Here is a 20,438-nt window from a genome sequence, read left to right as displayed (position 1 = left end):
ATCACACAAGGGTTCCACCCTCCAGTTCAGGGTAACGCGGTAATGCACCTAAAGGTTGTTAGCCAACCGGCATAAAAAAAAACTGAAGAAGAAGAAGTAGGTATCACGACTTTCTGTGATATTTTGAAAGTCTCTGGAATCGCCACTGTGAAATCGTTTCCTACAAACAGCAAGTGTTTGGTGTGACGTTCTGGCCAAATTGTCCAAATCGAGGCTGTGGAACACAATGCTGGAGGAAATACGTTACGCTAAAGTCTGTAGCTTCCTTTGAATTAAAGCTCAAAACGTATTGTTTTGCATTCCAAGATTTGACCTAATTCTAGTTTTTATTGCTCTAATGGATGGTCAAGCTTAGATTATGGTGTTTTTATTCTTTGATTCATTCTTTTATACTTGTTTTTCTCATTTCCACTTGTGTTTCTTTTATCTGTGACGCACTATGCAACTTTGTTTTGAAAAGTGCTGTGTCATCATAATTACAGAGGATTACTCATCGTTTTTCGAATCCCAGCAGTGGAAATCCACAAGTTTATCACTTTGAATTCACCTCGACTTGTTTAAAATCCTTTAGAAACACTGGAAACTTATGTGAGGAAGCCGATAAAAGTTTACGGGACTTGAAGGAAGACCCAGGTTGCATTGAGGGGAGTTGGGCAATGAGATGACGGCACAGGCCGCAGTAGACTGAGGCCTTTCCAGTAAATTGTGTGTGAGAGTGAGTCAAGCAGTAGTAAGCCCGAGGATCATCGATGTCGAAACTAAGGTGTGGCGGGTCTGCGTGGGTTCTGAGGGCAGCTGAGGAGCTGACTGTGCGATAACAGCCGCACTGCACCTTTAACTCCGGAGACCGAGTCCGTGACGTGGGACGTAGACTGCGTGCTGTGGGCAGGAAGAGCTCAGCGTCAAGTTGTCCGTAGTTACCAGGAACTACACCGGATATGAATAGCTTGCTTTCAAAATAAAACATATGCTACATTAAAAAGTATCATTAATGTTAGATTTATACAGAATTTCAGCAATTAAAGGAATACTTTTCTAAGTGTTTGATTCAAAACGTGTAAAAAGCGCAGTTGGGTTTACTGTTCATAGTGTATGACGCTATTTAAGTTTTATTTTGAAAGCGCACACAGGAAAAGGTGCGTCTTGGCTCCGCCCGGCTTGACTCCGTCAAAGAGAGCAACGGGCTCTCGGTGGCTACTTGAACGAAAACGGGGGAAGCTTGTTGAAGAACCGGCTGGGTCCGACGTCCGGAGCCCAACATGTCACAATACAGATGCTGAGCGCGGGTCCGAGACCGTATCTACCCACCGAGCGGCAATAGTTGACGGCCACGCCCCGCACCCACCGACCGGGAGCCCGGAGAAAACTGCCGGCGGAGACGCGACGGTGAGCGGGCGGAGAAGCCAGCAGGGCGGCTAGCGGAGAGGAAGCAGGAGTGTCGGCGGCTCTCTGGGGTCGGGGGGGGAACCATGAGAGAGTACAAAGTAGTGGTGCTCGGATCCGGTGGGGTCGGCAAATCCGCGCTGACCGTCCAGTTCGTGACGGGGTCCTTCATCGAGAAGTACGACCCCACGATAGAGGACTTCTACAGGAAGGAGATCGAGGTGGACTCGTCCCCGTCCGTGCTGGAGATCCTGGACACGGCGGGGACCGAGCAGTTCGCCTCCATGCGGGACCTGTACATCAAGAACGGCCAGGGCTTCATCCTGGTCTACAGCCTGGTGAACCAGCAGAGCTTCCAGGACATCAAGCCGATGAGGGACCAGATCATCCGGGTGAAGCGGTACGAGCGGGTGCCGATGATCCTGGTGGGGAACAAAGTGGACCTGGAGGGGGAGAGGGAGGTGTCGTCCGGCGAGGGGAAGGCGCTGGCGGACGAATGGAACTGCCCGTTCATAGAAACTTCAGCCAAAAACAAAAGCTCCGTGGACGAACTGTTCGCGGAGATTGTCCGACAGATGAACTATGCCTCCACACCGAATGGCGACGACCAGTGCTGCTCGTCTTGTGTCATTCTTTAAGAAAAAAAAAAACAACGAGGACGGCTTTTAGTTTTATTCTTTGCTCGGTTTTCAGTTTGCAATGGTAAGTGGAGACACCCCGCACGTGCACGGCGATAGATTTACTAGGTGACACCACATAAACACTTGTTATTATTGAACTCCTTTATTAGCACATGTCCATATTAAGTCTAGAGAAGTCCACAGCACCACACCGGATGTATGCTCAACTGGGTCAATGGTGATGCTTCCCCTTTGGTCTTTTAGTCTATGGTCACTTTTGGCTGATCAGCTGTAGTTCTCACTGTTCACTACCCAAAGCCAGGACACTTGCAGTCTATTGTTTTGCAGAGCAGACCTGAGTGGGAAGTGTCATTAGCAGAACTGGATGGACAAGCTATGACTTGACTTTATTGGGTTTACCAAGTTTACTGGTTGAGTTTGTGCACCATCGAACAGCTGCTCACTGAAATGGGGATGACAGGAGTTGTGGAGATTCCAGTGTTTCTTTGTATGGCCTACATTCACAGATCAGCAACTTTGTATTTTTTTTTTTGGTTGAGCCAAGCCCAGAATTAAGCCAATGTTTTTTCTCCATGTTTACTCAGAGGTCGCTGTAGCTCATTCATGATTTTTGTGTTTCTCTCTCTCCCTCTCTCTTCTTTGTGGCAGTGTGTTGCAGCAAGTGTGTACTGTTGAGCTCTTCTTCGTGTCTCACCCCGGCCTTGGAGGAGAATGAAGGCAGGAATGCTGCAGGGGGACGAGGAGGGAGGGGGAGCAACTGAGACGGAGGGAGGGGTCCACTCTTCAGGAATTCTGCTGGGTTGGAGTATCTTTTGCTGCACGATCAGTGTCCACCGTCGATGTCAACACAGTGTCAGACCCAGAGTTTCAGCGTGACACCCTCCTCCCTCACCAGCTCCCAACTGTACTCCCGACTGGAACTAAACCCCAATGGAAAAGAAATGGAGGGCAACACTTAGAGACTCATAAATGGATATTTCTGTATAAGACGAAGACACAGAGAGAAAGAGAGAGAGAGTATATTTTGTTAAAAAGACTGCACAGTCCGGGGGATGCTAAAGATTAAGGTGACGTCTCTGCCTAACCCACTTTGGAGCAACGCTCCACAACGCTTAAAATCCTATTTTTCTCCAACGTCAAAAGAAATGGACGAATTTATCTGCTGGTGGAGTAAACGTGATGCGTGCCACTTATCTTCTTTTTTTTCCCTTCCTCTCCTCTTCAAGTCTGCGAGAGGACCTTTTTAACTGAAGTGACACAGGGATGGCGACCCGCTCGCCCTCGTGTCAAGTGCCTTTCCAAAACAAATCAGCTGTTCAGATTTAGTGCCAACCTACATGTATCACCAAAAGAACTGTTCAACGTGGCAACCCACAAACTAGTGAACTGTTCTGGATAATCTCGTAAGGGTGGAGGCTGAAAAAAAAAAACACAATAGGCTTTTTGTTAATGGAATGGCGGTTTTCTGTATGTTTTACGTTTGCCTTTTTGAAGTCTACAGTGTTCATTTTGCAATGTCTGCTTGGTCTGGCCAAACCTATATCTTGAAACGAACAGGTACTGGAACCCCCTAGAGGTGGTGACAACATCAGACGCTGCCAGACCACTTCAATCAAAGGAAATCTGTTTGTTCTCTTTATTTTGTTGTTTTTAACAGGAAATGTGATGATGTACCGTTGACAAATCTAACCTGATTGTAAGTTTAATTTCAGACCAGCCTTTTAACAGTGGGCGGTCTGTTTTGAAAACAAGACTTTTAATACAAATTGCATTTTTTTAAAAAGAAACCAGGCTGTCTTTTCTCTCTTTTGTCAACATCCACTTGTTTTCAGCTTTTTATCACAATGGTTAATTGCCAGTTTGCTGAGCCTACACAATGTTGTCGTGGGCAATTTGGACAGGAGTGTGTCATTTGTTAAAACACCAGCTTTGTATCTTTGGATACACAAAAATAGCGGGATTACTTTAAATGCCCCAAAACAATGCAGTAGTTAAAAAAGCAAATGTTTTTTTTGTGTGCGGAATTTGCTGCAACCAGTCTTACCCCTAAAATTATACACGAGCTGTTGAGGATGTGTAGTAGCCCGCAGGTCAGTGGGAAATATGAGTACAATAGGGAAATGCAATGCGTGTGTTGAGCTTTACCTTGGGCACCCTCAGGGAAGCTTTATTGCATAAATCATGAAAGCAATTTTGCCAGTTCCCCAAAACAATCATATTTTCTACTGCTGCCTGGTCAGAGTTTATTTTCTCAAACACAAAACTTTCCATCTGGTTAGCGCTGAGACCGCTGCTGTGTATGTGCAAAATCACAAACTCAAAATAAAACAGACCAAAGTGTATTTATGGTTATATCTAGTTTGAAAACCAAAAAAAAGATAAGGAACTGTCAGTCAATGTGACACTGATACTATAAGCATGGCTATCTTCGGGCTCTATGCAACAGCAGGAATCCGTGTTAAGATAATTGTATCTTACCTGATGAGATTTGTCATCTCCTTTTGATGAACCTTAACGGTATCCATCAGCGCAAATGGGATCGCGATGAAAGCGCCTTCACTTACTCGTCCTCACATGCATTAATAGACAAGGCCATGTAGTGCTGCTCCGGAGAAACATCTCTTTTTAACTGTGTGGGTGTAGCAATGTTTCAGCCCCGGGCTTCAGCCTGGGTGCAGTGAGTGTGTACGTGGGTGTAGCAGTGTGATGTGGAGAGGCTGGTATGACTGAGCAGGCCCCTGCTTCTGCCTGTGTTTACCTAGGGGGATTACCTTGCCCCCGGCTGGCTGGACGACCACGGAATGGCTTCAGGGGGGAGAAGGGAGTAAACAAACACAAGACAAGCTTCACATAAGAGCCCAGTTAAATTTTTTAGAGTAGGTGTGTGCTGGTCTTCAAGCTGCACCGTTTGTGTGTTGTGTTACCGAGTCTGGGCTTTGTGTGTCTTCCTGTCACTGTCCAGTGCAGGGTCGAACCCTTACGTCGGACTGTGTTGGCCCCCGGTATCTGAGCCTGTTTGCCAGTGTAAGCATCGGTATCGTATGTATTCTTTGGCTTTGCGTGCAGCATGTGACTGTGGGGCATGGGGAGGCCAGGGTACATGGTTGAAGGGGGGCAATGCAGGGTGAATGTTACATCCAACAGGTGCGATCAAACAGGTGTGCATGTCAGAGCTGGGCAAAATAGTTGAAATCAATATTGTGATATTAATAAACATAACAATAAAGCGAATGTAATGCTAATGCAAAATCAGATTAATATATATTGCGATGAGCTGTGTTTTACAATTAAAATCATTCATTTAGATACATATATCTTTTGCAAAATAATAACAATACTGTTCCAAGTGAGCAGTTATATATGATAAAACATAATATTGAATTTTGCCCAGCCCTGGTGTTGCTTAACATCAGTTTCTCTGTGTGTGTGTGTGTGTGTGTGTGTGTGGTGTGTGTGTGTGTGTGTGTGTGTGAGTAGAAATCCAAGTACACGTGCATACTTTGTATTTATCTACCTCCCTAAAAGCAGAAGTGACAGGTTTACAGCTTAATATTGGGTTTCAGTGTTCCTCTGAGAAGTTCGTTGTGTTTGTGTGACTGTTGATAGCAGCGCTCAGATCTCCTTTACATCCACCACAAGCTGTGGCTGGTTCAAATCTATACCATCTACATGAAGTCATAGCTAATAACGTGCCTCCTCTAATACAGACAGCCTTAACTCAGATTGTCCGATTAGACGCGAACAGAACTGGAGTTGAACTCTGCCTGAACATAATAGCGTTAAAGTGGTAGTGGATGAGAGGGAGAATTTATTACAGCTATGCCCCAGATACTGTAAATGTACACCCCCCATCTTCTGTTGCTGCGCGGCTTCAATCTCTTGCTGTGGTATAAACATCTGATAGCAGAAGAATTTGCCCTTTGGAGGGAAAGGGGCCCGTCGAGTTCCTGTTTCTTTTTATCTTTCGAAAAGTGAGAAGGTGAAAGTTTCACTTCCTGCCTTTTTTGTGCACAGCTCAGCACCGGTGTTGACTGCGGGTGGTTGTCAGTCTAATTGGTAGCAGTCTTTCATTTATTAAGTGTCAATATGTTTTGTTTTCATTATTATTATTATTATTTTCTTAAGCAATCAAGCTGTTTAAAAGCTCTTTGTTTTAGATGCAGTCAAGAGGGAATCAGCGTTGCTCAGGTTTTGCAGATGGCCCAGCCTGTCCGTGGTTGCTGGTCATGGGAGATGGTCATGTGATGTGGTTGCCATGGTTAAGGGGGGTTGGGATGTGGTATGGCTGCTCAGGGTGGCCTCGTGACCTATGTGAGTTCAGACACTGCTGGAATAGTGACTGTAAGAGAGGAGGGTGTCAGTCTGTTTGATGATCTTCCTCTCAGTCGCCACAAAACGTACATTTTATTTGCTCATGACAGGAAGTGAGATTTTTACTTCCAGAGATGATCCAAGAATTGTCGAGGCAGATTTGACAGTTTACATGAATAATTGAATTTCTTTGGTGACAGTAAACTAGACATCGGTTTCTTTATGATTTAAGATTGGGGTTAAATGTGCTGCTCACTGCACAGATGCAAGATCTGTGTGTTCTTTCGCTACTGGAGTCAGTTTCTCTGGCAGGAAGTGTTGCGACAGCCAGTCAGAGTGGGTGGTGTGTGTTTGCATTTTTTTTTTTTACATGGGACTTAATCACTATATAGGCTCCTCGCTGAATTACAGGCTTCTCTTCTCTCCCAACGTCATCGTGCTATTTTTGAGTCTCTGTTCTGTTCAAAAGTGTGGTTTTGCCTCTTTTCTTTCTTGGCAGATGTGCTTGTTATGTACTGTATCTGTCGAAGGCAGGATCCCTCTCCGGAGTCAATTCAGCAATTCTCCACGTGTTTATTTTTGACATCTTACGCCACTTGTCACTCTTCATCTAACCAGGAATGCATGGGACTGTCCTTTTGTTCGGTTTACATGCAGCAGCATTGTTAATCACTGAGTGTCACTGTTATTTCCTTTTGTGCCCAGAATTACCATAACAACACAGGAGTACCCGTTCGCTCCTTGTTTGCTTTCCCCTCAAAGGCTGAATGAGCTTTGTTTTTTCTCTCTTTCACTCACACATGAACACACACACAGACACACACACTGCGAATGTACACTGTGCATATTTAAACACACTGGAGTTGAGATTCCTGCAGCATTCCAACACAGAGACTTTGTCCAGACACAAGCAGCGGAGGCGTCACTCACCTCCTCTGTCGCTCCACAGAGGCACTGAGCTCGATTAGAACTGTCACTTTTTCCTCATGACCCAGATATCAACTCATATTCTTTGACCCTACTGCACCTTTAGCTGTGCTATCCAGTAGATTGCTGAAAATGCATATCACATGACCACACTCTGGGCATGCGTGGGCCAGTGGACACAGGAAGCATTTAGTTGTGAGTTGCGGAAAGAGCGAGGCTACTAACGTGATCGCTTGAAAAGTAGCAAGTCTTTTACACATGTAAGAAGTTAATCATTGTAAAATGTCGAATGTAAGTGCACATCAGCTGTTAGCAAAGACAACGGGGTCAGCAACGCTTGTAATTGATTAATCATGTTGCGTTCTGCACTGGTAGCCGAGGCTAATGCCGGTTGTTTTCTCCTTGGAAGGGGTCATGTGATAGGAGCCTGACGAATCAGTGAAGGCCACGCCGTGACCGAATCCCTGATCAGCAAGCAGTTGTGAGTTTCTACTTCATCGTTTAAAAACATCTCAGTTTCTGCCCTTCCAGACTAAAAACGCTGACCCGCGGTTTTCAAACTAAAACAGGGCCAGTAATGTTTTGAGGAGTGTGGACAGCAGGCGAATCCATAGCAATTGATGCAAAACTTCAACCAAAGCACAGAAGTTGGATTTAGCCTGAGTAAACACAACAAAGGCCAGATGAGAGTGAGAGGCGTCATGCCTGATCATCCATTAGCTCCTTCATTCAGCTCTCGGAGTAGATCAGGGAGTGGCCTCTTCGCTCGGAGCTCACTGAGCCTGGATGGGAAAGCCCCAGAATTCCTGTCATTCCTGTCATTCCTTCAACTGTAATGTCTGGACATGTCTTTAGCCCGAATTGGAGGAGAGAGGAGACAGTGGGGGTATGATAAGGACGGTTCGATATGATCACTCTCACGGTTCTGCCTTTGCAAATATTACCCTTTCTGCCCGATTGGAAATTACTTTTCCCGATGTGCCTCCATATGCTTTCCTTATTTTGTCTTTGCCGATCACAACTCCGATAGAGGAAAATGCTGCAGCAGACACACAGGTTGAAGAAGAGTGAGAGATAAAAGACAGAGTGCAGGGTTTGTCTAAACAGGCCTCCAGACACCGCCCCACTGTGTCACAAGATGGATCCCACTGGGCACACAGTCAAACAGCTCTTTATACCCATCTTTAGATAATCATAGCACAGTTGCCTCAGTTCGCACAAGAGCTCGATCTGAAAGGGAAACTAGGCCAAAGAAGCCAGTCAGACAGGACCAGTTACTCATAGCGTCCCCTGTGTGGATTAATAGCTTTTGTTCACTTGTGTCACCGAGGACAAGTAGTGCTTAAGGACCTGATTTGTAATTGAGCCAAGTTACAATCAGTGTTTTAATTATGATGGGGCCGAAAAATCAGGTCACGATGTGTGTGTAGCCCTGAAAAGGATTGAAATCTGATCTTTCTGTCCGTTATGATTAAATATATAATTGAGCAGTATGGATAGATTCCTTGGTTTATAGGTTGTTATCAGTAACTTCTCTGATAGCCCTGTGTTACCTTTGGCCTGAGTGAGTCAGGCAATGTGTCAGTCACTTGGCTACTGTCGCTGCAGACTCCTGAGGCTTGGGTGTGGCTTCTCACTTGAATGACAAGCCGGCTTCTCTGCCCGAGGACTTTTAAGAAATGAAAGGCCTCGAATATTTCCTCATAGTTTGCTTGTGTTGCTGTTTGATCACAGGCCCTGGATCAGATGTTTAGAAGGGAAGCATTGGGTCGTATTTAAAGTGGAAACAGCATCATTTGGACCTGACTGTGCTATTTGTGTGATTTATTTGTTTTGTTTTTTTTTATCTTTGGGTGAAACCGCAGAAGTTTGAAACGGTTGGTTGTGATAATTCGAAGAGATTTTCTTTTACAATGTAATAATACCCACACCCTTTAACCACAGCTACTAAATACACCACAGGGACGTCTCAGGGCTCAGTCAGCACTGGAACGGAGCTCTTGCTCATTTTTAGATGTCTGCTTTGACTTACTAATACTGGTACTAGTTTTTTTAGAACATCGGACAAGATGAAGAATATCTCTATGTTTGAAGGTGTACGGCACTATTTATGATGCCAACCACCAGGGGATGTGAGGGATTGTCCGTAGGTGTCCATAGTGTTGTTTGTAATGTTGTTTCTCTCTCCCTGTGATACGCTGGCAACTTGGATGCGCCCCTCCTCTTGTCAGCTCGGCTCCAGTCCCCCCCCCCTGCGACTCTCAAAAGGTAGAGATGGATGCCACAAAAACTCAAGAAATGTCTTGCAAGTAAAATGTGGGAACTGGTTCCAAGAAAGCAGCACCACCCAGTGAGGTCGGTGTAGTATCACTAGCTGTAACATCACCTCTCAGAATAGCTACTTTCGAGGCACTAAGAGGAACAAACCTCACTGCCAATTCTTTGTATCCCGTTTTGTATAGTTTTCACGTTTTCATTTTTGTTCACACATGCACACATTCAGAAAAGTGTTTTCACTAGTACATTTATAATTTTAGACTCAGTGGGAAGTATCTGATTATTCTAGACAATGTCAATTGCCAAAATTGACATAGAGGTATTTTGTGTTCTAGCTTGTATATCATACTAAGTGACACAGAACCTATCCATATGCAGAATTATTCTTGCGTAGATTTTAACCCACAAATATTGGAAATGATTTGCATATTCTTACTTTGATTTAGTTGTGCACTTTAAATTCAAAGTAGGCTAAGTTTAAGGCCAGTTTAAGTGGCTCCTGGCAGGAATTTGTGAGACTTCAGCTGCACAGGAAGTTTTTACGTCATCAGGGCTTGAACCTATAACTTCTGGTGAAAGAAATCTGCCTTCGCTCACCATATTAACTTTCTTTCCCAGTCTTTTTATGCTGTAAAACCTACTAACGCATTTTCTGGTAGCCGTTGGATCAGAATCCAACTTTATCATAATCACAACTTCCAGTTTCATCCTCCTGCCCTCCTTTCCTTCTCCATCCCCCCATTATATGCATCTGTGGTTGAGCGAACAGGGTTCGTGGCATCCTCCTCCAGGGCTTGATTACTGGGTCATGTGACTGCTTCCCACCACCCTGGCGTAGCCCTCTTGTCACCACGGCAACTTCGGTATTCTGACTAACATGCCGTGACATCTGTGACCTTCCTCCCCCATCTGCAATTTCTTTTTTTCCCCCCTCATTCCATCATCTTTTGCCTCTCATCTTCTCAGTTCAGTTGTTGCCTGTTCTCATCATTGCTCTGTATTCTGGGATTCCTGCCACCTCTTCCTGCCTATTTAGATTGTTGGGTCTTTTGTGAGACTTTTCAGTGGACAGTGTTTGTTGTCCTTGGTAGCATGAGCAGTGCTTTTTAGATATCCATCATGTTACTATCTATATGTGGGTTTATTTATTTATTTATTAACTCCTCTTCCTCCTCATCTCTCCATCCACCTCCTCCCTTTCCCCAGTTATGGGTCCAGATTCAGCATCAAAACTCTCCTCGGAGGCAGGTTTACACAACATCTTTTATAACCTGAGCAACCAGGGAGTAGAAACAGAAGCATGTGGGAGAGAGCGACTACAAAAAGAAGAGCTGAACAAGTTTAGATGCAAACCAAGACATACGCGTGTAAGGCCTCATACGGCCTTATTTATATGAATTCTGAGGATATACTGTGTTTCTCAGCTTATCCTCATCTAGTTGCTTTTCCCCCGACCATTCCCATGTCCCATAAAATGTCCAGAAAACGTCCCAGTTAGCCAATGTGAGAAAACAGTTGGAAAATGTCCGGAGAATTCACAGCGAGGAAGTGGGTGTGTTGATGAATTTTCTAACACCCATTGGACGTAAAAGTGAAATAAATAAAAAAGAATATAACTTGGGAAGATTTGAGAGCTTTTGGCAAGAAGAGCAAACGCTGGTGTTATAAACAAAAACATGTGATTTCTGCAGCAGAGTACGTCACGTCCTGCCTGCTGCCTCTCAGTTCATGTCTGAAAACAGCTTTAATGAGGACATCTCCCACATTTTCACTTAAACATATAATAACAATTGTCCCGATGGTGCCAAAATGTCATGTTCATAAATATCTCAGAATCATTACATTGCCAAAAACAACAAATGAGCTCAGACCCAGCGGGTTGTATTTTAATGATATTTGACATTTAACTCACCTCGCAGAATTAGTTTATCCAAGTGATTAAACTGCAGTCTATGGTTTTGACTTTTAACCTTTCAGGAAACAAACTACTTTACAGTCTGAAGAAAAGGATGATTATATTTTATTTCACCAGAATTTGTGACCTACTTTTTTCTCTCATTTTGAGTCCTGCAAATAACAATATCGGACAACCTCAGCATACTGAGCACAAACTTTTCCCTAAAAGTAATTTAAAAGTCATCTTTCAGAAGCCCTAAAAATCTGTGAAAATGTGAACTATTGATACTGTGTAAAATATTTCTTTTTTTAAATCAGAAGCTTTTCAGTGTTTCCATTCAATGACTTTTAATTTGCTTTCAACATTTCCCAAATATGGTTGTGACAAGAAGTGAGTTGACATAAACGTTCACAGTGTGAAATCACACCGGCTCCACCCAGAAAGCCACAGTATCTGTCTCACACAACAACACGCTGCGGCAGGAAGTGAGCGTGACAGTGCAGCAGTCAGAACAAAACAGTCATACCTCCTCTGCTGAATCTTTGTTAGCACAGAATTCCAGGTTATTACTACATGATTCACCCTCACGTCTCTTTCGTTTTCGCTGGAACCATGATCATATTTTGGTGCTGATTGGACGTATGTGCGCAATCTCACCTGTTCATACACTCGATCATTGTTGCCACATGCAAGAGAGAAGAAAGCGTCATTATAGTGCATGTCTTATCTTAAAGATGCCCTAGATATGACCCTCCGCACTGAATTGATTTCTGTGAATTTTGGAGTCGCTGTGCTCTGAGGAAATTGCTCATATCCTGTGTGGAGCTTTGGAAGAGGAAGTCTCCTGTGACACTGGGAATCTCCAGCCTACTGACCCACATTGCTGCACTCTGGATCCTGCTACACAACGGTTACCAGCGCTGTTGCTTTGCTGTGCAGGAACAAATTATTTGGATTGATGAACATTTGCACCGAGAGACCCCTCGGTATTGTTATGTTGGTGAAATATATACATGAAGATGTCCTGTGAATTTTGCTTGTAGGAAAAAACAAGCAGTGTTTCCCCTTTATATGTTTTCAGGCCCGGTGGTACTCACCAAAAAAACCTAGGTGGTGCGATGTGGTGTTCAGAAACGCAAAAGCAGTGAACAAAAAAAACGTTTCTCGTTAATAACAACTACATGAATGTATTATTGTATGAAAATGAGCTGTTTAACCAATGACCTTGCAAACTTTGCTGCACATTGTTTTCCTTGGAGCTTGGAGAACATTTTCACATTGCATCATGATGTGGAAATTGTGCCACCTGTTATTTTCATTGATGTTATGTTTTCGTTTTATTACATCTGGCAAGGAGGTTATCTTTTCCCCGGCATTTGTTTGTTAAGTAGCAGGATTATTATAACTACTGGATGGATTACTATGACATTTTGTGGGAGGATGTGCTATGCTGACACACTAACATGTATTTGGATTCTTGAAGCCTATCAAATAGGATAAATATGTTTCTTTTCTCCTGAAACATTTGTACGATTTCTTTTCTGAAAGGTTTTCAAACCTGCGTTGTTAGTCCAGCAGTCCTTTTCTTCCCGGCCTTTTGCTTCTGCGTTCCTACGTTTCCCACCATTGCATTGCCGCCATCTTTTGATCACTGGAATAATAAGAAGTCTGAGGTTTAGATGGAGTGATAGTGGCGTGAAATGAGAGATATGATGTGAATGTGGCATAAGTCTCAAGGTCAATTCAAGTCACTCAGTGCAGAAGTCTCAAGCTAGATTGGATACAGTATTGGAGTAATGGAAGGCGTGTGTGTGTGTGTGTGTGTGTGTGTGTGTGTGTGTTTTCCTCCATTATGAACAGATCACACGCTCAGTGGTGTGATCTACCCCAGCCAGTATCTGCCTGCAGATTGCATCCAGTCCTGCTCACTTCTCTGAAAGGTGTTAAAATGATATCTGCGGTCTGTTTGTGCTCATGTGCAAATAGCTTGCCGGGGCTACGGGCACAATAATATCATCGAAAAGCATGTTAACAGGTGGGAGCCGCATATAAATCTGGAGCTCACTGCTCCTTTCTGCCGTCGGCGACCCGTGCTCGGCTACAAAGTAATTTGCTGATAAATGGGTGTTCTTGAATTCACTGTCTGCCTGCTGCGTTTTCAGTGTAGTGTAGTTTTCAGTGTTTCTCCTATAACCCTGCTGCCCGTAGGCTCTTACCAAAAGAAAAACTCCACTTGGGTAGATAAAAATATATACCCATAATTTTTCTTTATCATCACAGGGACTGATATCAAAAGCAGGAGGAGGGAAAAACTCCCAGTTGTCTTAGAAAGACTGCACACTTGGCTAAATGCAGGAGTCTTCAACACTTACTAAAATAAGTTACTACAGGCAACACTCAGACTGGAGCACCACTCCAGATGAACTGCAGAAAGTACAACGAACGGTACTGTCTGCCGTAATACATGTCACATGTGTCATGTGATGTGCGACTGAATGGTGTCTAGTGTTTGTGATCAGTGTGCTGACAGGAAGGAAGGGTGTCTCCATATAAGACTTCCTGTCCTGCTGTGTGACTCAGTGTCGGTCCTTGTGCTTCTCTTTTCCTTTTCCCCTTCACACTTCTCCTTGACGCTCTCTCCTCCAGGGCACATCCATACCTCTCTTTATTTACATCTCTCAATTCATTTACTTTAGAAGATTTCCATGGACTTTCGTTGGACCTGTCCAGATTGTGCAATTTACAATGACGCTATTTCCAAAAGCCGATTAGCTTAACGTGACAGAAAGACTAGAAACATAAACAGCTGTGCACAAAAGGTATAAATACATCTATTACTTCTTAGACGGGCTCTTGTTGACAACACTCCAGAAAGTGACTTTGTCGTGCAAAGAAATAGCCCCACTGCTAACCCCCCATCTCGCATGTTAAAGAAAGTGAAAATAATTCCTGGATCTGCATGATCATCTGAATCTGTTCCAAAATGTAATGGGTTCTTCCTTGGGTCATGCCCCACCCCTCCACTGCTTACAGTCAGACAAACAAACCACAATGAAAACATAACCTCCTTGGCAGGGGGAAATGGCAAATTTGACAAAAATAGCAACACATGTCATCATTAATATATTACACCTCCCTTGATCCTCTTTCATTTTGGACCTGTTAGTTGCCTCCAATCGCGGTAATACTTATTGATATCTGGGTTGTTTATCACTGAGTGACTCGACTTGTCGTCCGTAATGAGATGTCATCCGATTACGAAGGTGGGTATAGGTCTAATAACTGCAGCAACAGTCTGTCCAAAACAATCTTGAACCAATCAATAAACAAGAGGGGACAGATGAACGCAGTCGTATTTGAGAGGTGAAAGTGTTGGAGACGAGGTGGAGCTGACGGATGAGAGGAAGGAGAAGAGAAGAGGGGGAGAGAGGGAGGGAGGGAGGGGAGGCAACACTGGGTCATGAGGGACGAGAGGAGGCCACGCTGCAGGTCTCTCATTCAGGCTAATGCCATTAGTGTCACCGTGCAGGCGGATCATATGACACACAGTCATTACTGCTCTTAATTTATTTACCCTGTCACACACGCACACACACACACACACACACACACACACACACACACACACACACACACACACACACACACCAACCCAAATTCCACCCTGTCACACATTCTGTAAAGTTTCCTCACCAAAAAAACCCCCTGTAGCCTTGGAGCCAGACAAACGGTTATCCAAACTCATGGAAATTACGTCTTTCCTCGAGCGTGGCACACATGAGCGCTCATCTCTGAATGCTCACAACGTGCCGCCAGCCCCCTCTCCTCGTCCCTGTTTCTTCTTCCTGTCCGTGCATCCCGCCTCTGGGCTCGCCTTCTCATGTCTTCTGCGTGTGTGTAAGCCTCCAGACCATATGGGCTCTGAGGGGCTTAGTGGACCTCCAGCCATCAGGACCCCCCGCCTCCTCCTCCGAGGGCCTGCTGCTTAATGGGGGAGTTAAGGGGCGTCTTGTCATCTTTCGGAACTTCCTGTCTGGAGAATGGAAAGAAAGGCTGAAGCGTTGTCACCGTTTTCTCACCTCACCTCCCTCGTCCCCTCTTTTGTTTTCTTTTCCCCCCTATCTGGTTATTTAAGCCCTTTAAGACGTTTAGCATATTTGTAAGCTAATATAATTCATCACATGCGCAGTGTTGTATAATTATTATCTGCCGTGTGATCTGTGGATCGCAGCTATCCAGGATGTTTGTCTTGCTCACTAATGTCTGTCTCTCTCGTCCTCGTCTTCCTCTTCCATCACGTCCGTCTTAACGTGTGAGCCTACATGTCTTTGTGTCTGGTCGTGTCTGCGTGTGTGTGTGTGTGTGTTGTTTTAGGAATATCTGCTCTGTGGACCATATGGTACCACACTGCCTGCTGGGCAAAGATAAATCCCACATGCAAAGGCTGCAGAGACACCAGTACACTAACAAACACGCACACATGCACACACACGCTCTACACAATTAGCCCAACCTCAGTGGCTTGTATAGCGCATTGTAATCAGTCTGCACCTTCACGTCCGTTGTTGTATAACAGCAAAAACCAACGGGCTCGTCTTGTGTTCATCCGTCAGTCTCTCTGCTCCCCTCGCTGTCCTCCTCCCCCTCCTCCTCCCCCTCCTCACCCTCCTCCTCACCCTCCTCTCTGGCTGATTTGCTTCGTATACTTAAATTTATCTCATGTTTTCCATCGGTCTCTGAAGCAGTATGCCCCCTCCTCCAGCTTACCTGAGTCATCAGACCTTTCCTGAGCCATAACACAGAAGTCAACTCATACCGTCTGCCCACACATCCAACAACTCTTATGAAAGGTTAGTCTATCTGTTATGTTGGCACATTCTCACTCTGTCTCTTTACAACTCACTATTTATATTTAAATACATGCTATTGTTTCGTTCTGCCGACTGTTCCCTGGCAATCGTTGGTGTCCGTCCTTTCTGTTTAGTTTGAAAATCAATTTGGAGGCTCAAGAAACTTTTTTGAATTCTATGATACATTATGAAACCAGAAATTATGGCCAAAAATATGCCCCAAATAAAACACAAAAAAACAACTGAAAAGCACTGACGCCTCACAGCAAGAGGGTTCCTGGTTTAAATCCCAGATTGGCCAGGGTCTATCTGTGTGGGGTTGTCAGTGGCCCTGCGATACACTGATGACCTGTCCAGGGTGTACACCACCTCTCACCCCATGTCAGCCCTCCCCTCAACCCTCCAAAAACAAATAATAGGTATAGATAATGGATGGATAGATGAAAGATTTTCTTTGGCAAAAATACAGCATACATTTGAAATAACAAGCAAATAATTGTAGATAACGAAGCTCAACGTCGTTAGAACATTGTCCTGATCCTTTCACCTACTCAGTGTTTGTGTGTTCCTGTCTGTCTGTGTGTGCTTTATACCTGTGTAGACTTGCAGCAGAGCCAGACTGCATTATAAGGGAAGGTCACTGAAATCAAAGTACTCCAAAGCTCCCACGCTTCTCCTCCACCGAGGCTTTCTCTCTCAGATTAGACAGATCACATAAAACCATTTACCTCAGCGTCTCCCAACACCCGGGTAAACAAAGAAACATTTTCCTCAGAAATGTGGGGAAAGACAGATTGTAAACCCCCCCGTGGCACAAAGTCCTCCACCCCCACTACATCTTGTGGCACAATGTCTGCTGTCGAACTGTCTAACGTGGTAACATGGATGAGGGAACAGCTGGGAGAGAAATGAAAAGAGACACACAAAGAGGAGGAAGCTGGTTAGCTGCTGCTTTTCACTGTTTTTTTTTGAGCCGGTGAGAGGGTGATACAAGGCGGAGGATGAAGTGAGAGACCGACACGCTGATGAGGGGAGGTTAAGGATAAAGAGACGGGCACAGGAACAAAAGCAACGGCATTTTACATGAAACTGAATTTCAGAGGTAGCCTACCAGCTTAGTCACCATGACAACAACACACTTAAACCAGCATTTAAATGGTGCTGTCTGCACTTGTCTGTCGTATCTCTCCCTCTGTACAGTATGTAATTACACTGTGATTTGTGGGTATCATGTACCAGCACTAACCTGCCCCATGGTATCTTATATAATATTGTGTTCGGTTTGTAACATAATACTTTAATACGGATCAGCTTTCTTTTACTGCCACATCACATTGGGCTCGAATTGTAAGATCACTAAAAGTGCAAAGGTCAGAAATATGGTGCCTCAATAAGAAGAAATCTTCATCCACACAACGTTCATTTTACAAAATATCTCCATACAGACGAGAACACAAAAGCGACTCCAAACGCTCAAACAAGCATGCCGGGCCAGTAGGTGGCGATGAAGTGTACATCCGTTAAATACCAGAGAACAAAGCAAAATTCCAAATATTATTGGGCGAGGCAGTTATTGGGCCACATTTACCAGCATTCACGCCTGTGAATGCTGGTAAATGTGGTGCAGTGATGCAGAGTTGAGCTGCAAACGTGTAATTGGACCTGGCAGTGCTAACCAAACGTAGAGAAACCGGTATAAAGCCGCCATTGTTGTTGCTAAATACCAAACCAACAGTGGTCAACGCCACACAGGTACACAGAAAACAGAGTTTCTGAAAATCTGCACTATTGAAGATGTTTATAAAAAATAGCTGTTATAGCTGTTTGGACCGAAAATGTTCCTTTTGCAAAATATTCATGAGTGTGGACAGGCCGTGAAGGATTGGGAATTTCAACGTGAGAGAAATGTTTATTTAATTTACAACCCCTGGAATCTGGTGTTACTGGATTTAAGAAAAGCTCTCTGCTCATGTGAAATGTGACTTCCTCGTTTGAAAGTTTGGCGTAAAGACAACTCTCTGTCACACATATAAAATGTGCATATACAAGACTAACAATCAATTCAAATTCACGAGATCAGAGAAGGTTTTGTCATGGTTTTTTCCAATCAGGACTTTTGGAGCAGGTTTTGTGATTCACGCGTCTGGCCTCGAGGCTCGCACGCACAAATCCAAGTCCTGCGTGCTTAAAAACAGGATTGTTTTTGGTTTTTACATTTCACTTCAAGTGTGTCTCATCAGCTCAGCCTTCGTCTAATCATCCTTTCTTCGGGTTTCGGTGTCAGTATTTGGCGTAATAAAGGCAATTCTTCTTCTGTTTCTCAAGGTGCACAGCTCCAAATGTGTCAAGCTCCCCACGGGTTATTTGTCTATTTTCAGAGAAGTGTAGGCGGTATAGAGCCAGTATTCAAGCCAGGACAGGATGGATATGTTCTCTGAAGAATGCAACAGCTGCAGAGACAGCAGAGTACATGCATGAGGAGAGGACAGCAGATACAAATCACAGTTTTAGTGAATAAATATCAGGGGTTTGTCAGGTTTGTATTCAAGGTCAGAATTTCCTTTTGTAGCAACATACACTAAAGTTCTAGACATTCAACATATCAATACATTTGATTCTAGTGGGAGAAACATAATTGTTTACCTGGAATCGGTTGCTTGAACCTAGATCTGCATCAGAGGAGGGTTTTTTACCTGCCCAGCACCAAAGGTTTGGTTGCGTTCTCATGTCGTTTGTTGATTCTCAGGAAGAATTCATCCGTCAAACTTCTGTTATCGTCACATCTGGGTTCTGTGGATACTGCCGTTCAAGATAAAGGGGCCTGGTCTCCTCACTGTTCTTTACAACCACAACTGTTTCAACAAGGGCTCTGCTGGATTGAGCCGAATCTTGATAAACAGATTCAACATGTGAATACGCAGAATCTGTACATGAGGGACAGTATTTGGGGTGTGGAAGTCTTCTGGTTTCAGTTTCTAGTTTGACCAATCAAGTCAGAGCAGCCTTTGGTCGCCTGCATGTCTCTGGAGAGCAAAAGAGACAGAACACAACATGGATCTTTAATTAATCTTCATTCACAAGCAGATAGCTGTTACTAGAGATGAGCTAAAATGTTGCTGTTTGTTTTGTCTTCGACATTCGACTTGTGTGATACAAGGAACTAGTCAGACTGTGAACAGTGTACAGCAAATGGAAGACGTCAATAGCCGATGGGCTCCGAGATTGGAGTCCACTCCGTTGTGAATACTCAGATTCCCTGGTTAACTTCTCTTAGTAGATTTTGATAATAGCCTCTTCACCTCACTGCCAACAGAATGTTCTGCACAGACTGTACAAATGTCCCATTAGTCCTTAGTAATTGCTGAGTCATAGATTTAGTTTTCTATGTAAAACAAGACACATTCTGCATCTGTGATTTATAGCAAAGTCTCTGGTGTAACATTCATGTGCAAACTCGTCAGTGATTGAGGAATAAGCCGTTAATCCACATTAATTAAGGGAAATGATCGTTATGCGATTGCTCGGTGCTGCTGCAACGTATATTCAGCATCACTAAACATTTTTAGATGAATAGAAACTTAATTGAGTCTTTTATTCATAGCATGAGATATTGACTGGGTCTGGATTTACTTGCTGATTGGTCCAGATATTAGCTCCACTCCTGTCAGCAGTGGTCAACCTGTTTTTTGTCGTGTCTTGCCTATTACATCAGACAGTAGCTGCAAGGCTACACCTCCTGCAGCCAGTGCCGCCTTTACTATTTTTCAAATATGCTGGAAGACGGGCATCGAGCTGAATTTGAGGTTATAGGAAAAAGCGAGAAATATTGCTATATTAAAAAAAAACAGACAGAGTAGGTGTCTTCATGTAACAACACCAAGACTCAGCTGTACATTCCTGCGAAGTGAATTCATTCCTCATGCCCCTAGAGACCACACACACACACACACACACACACACACACACACACACACACACACACACACACACACACACACACACACACACACACGCACTGCAGAGTTTTGCCGTGTCTGAGCCTGCAGTTCACAAGATAGGGTTGGGTTGCACAGCTCGCAGGCAGTACTGTTGTAGCCGTTAACAGGAAACTGACATGGGGTGGGATGGTGCATCCTCAAATCTCTGTGTGTT

The 20,438-nt window shown here is 44.2% G+C and overlaps 1 protein-coding gene across 1 annotated transcript; it reads left to right on the top strand.

The window, feature by feature from the left end:
• The first annotated feature begins 1,157 nt into the window (after positions 1-1,157).
• LOC118106178 (ras-related protein Rap-2b) lies at positions 1,158-3,811 on the top strand. Its single transcript, XM_035154512.2, has 2 exons — positions 1,158-2,085; positions 2,673-3,811. The coding sequence occupies exon 1, from the start codon at positions 1,470-1,472 to the stop codon at positions 2,019-2,021; it is 552 nt and encodes a 183-aa protein (XP_035010403.1). The 5' UTR covers positions 1,158-1,469; the 3' UTR covers positions 2,022-2,085; positions 2,673-3,811.
• The last annotated feature ends 16,627 nt before the right edge of the window (positions 3,812-20,438 follow it).

This window comes from Hippoglossus stenolepis, chromosome 4 (genome assembly GCF_022539355.2).
Source record: "Hippoglossus stenolepis isolate QCI-W04-F060 chromosome 4, HSTE1.2, whole genome shotgun sequence".
NCBI lineage: Eukaryota > Metazoa > Chordata > Actinopteri > Pleuronectiformes > Pleuronectidae > Hippoglossus > Hippoglossus stenolepis.
Note: the sequence above shows the minus strand (reverse complement) of the source record. Positions and strands in the feature narration are given on the sequence as shown.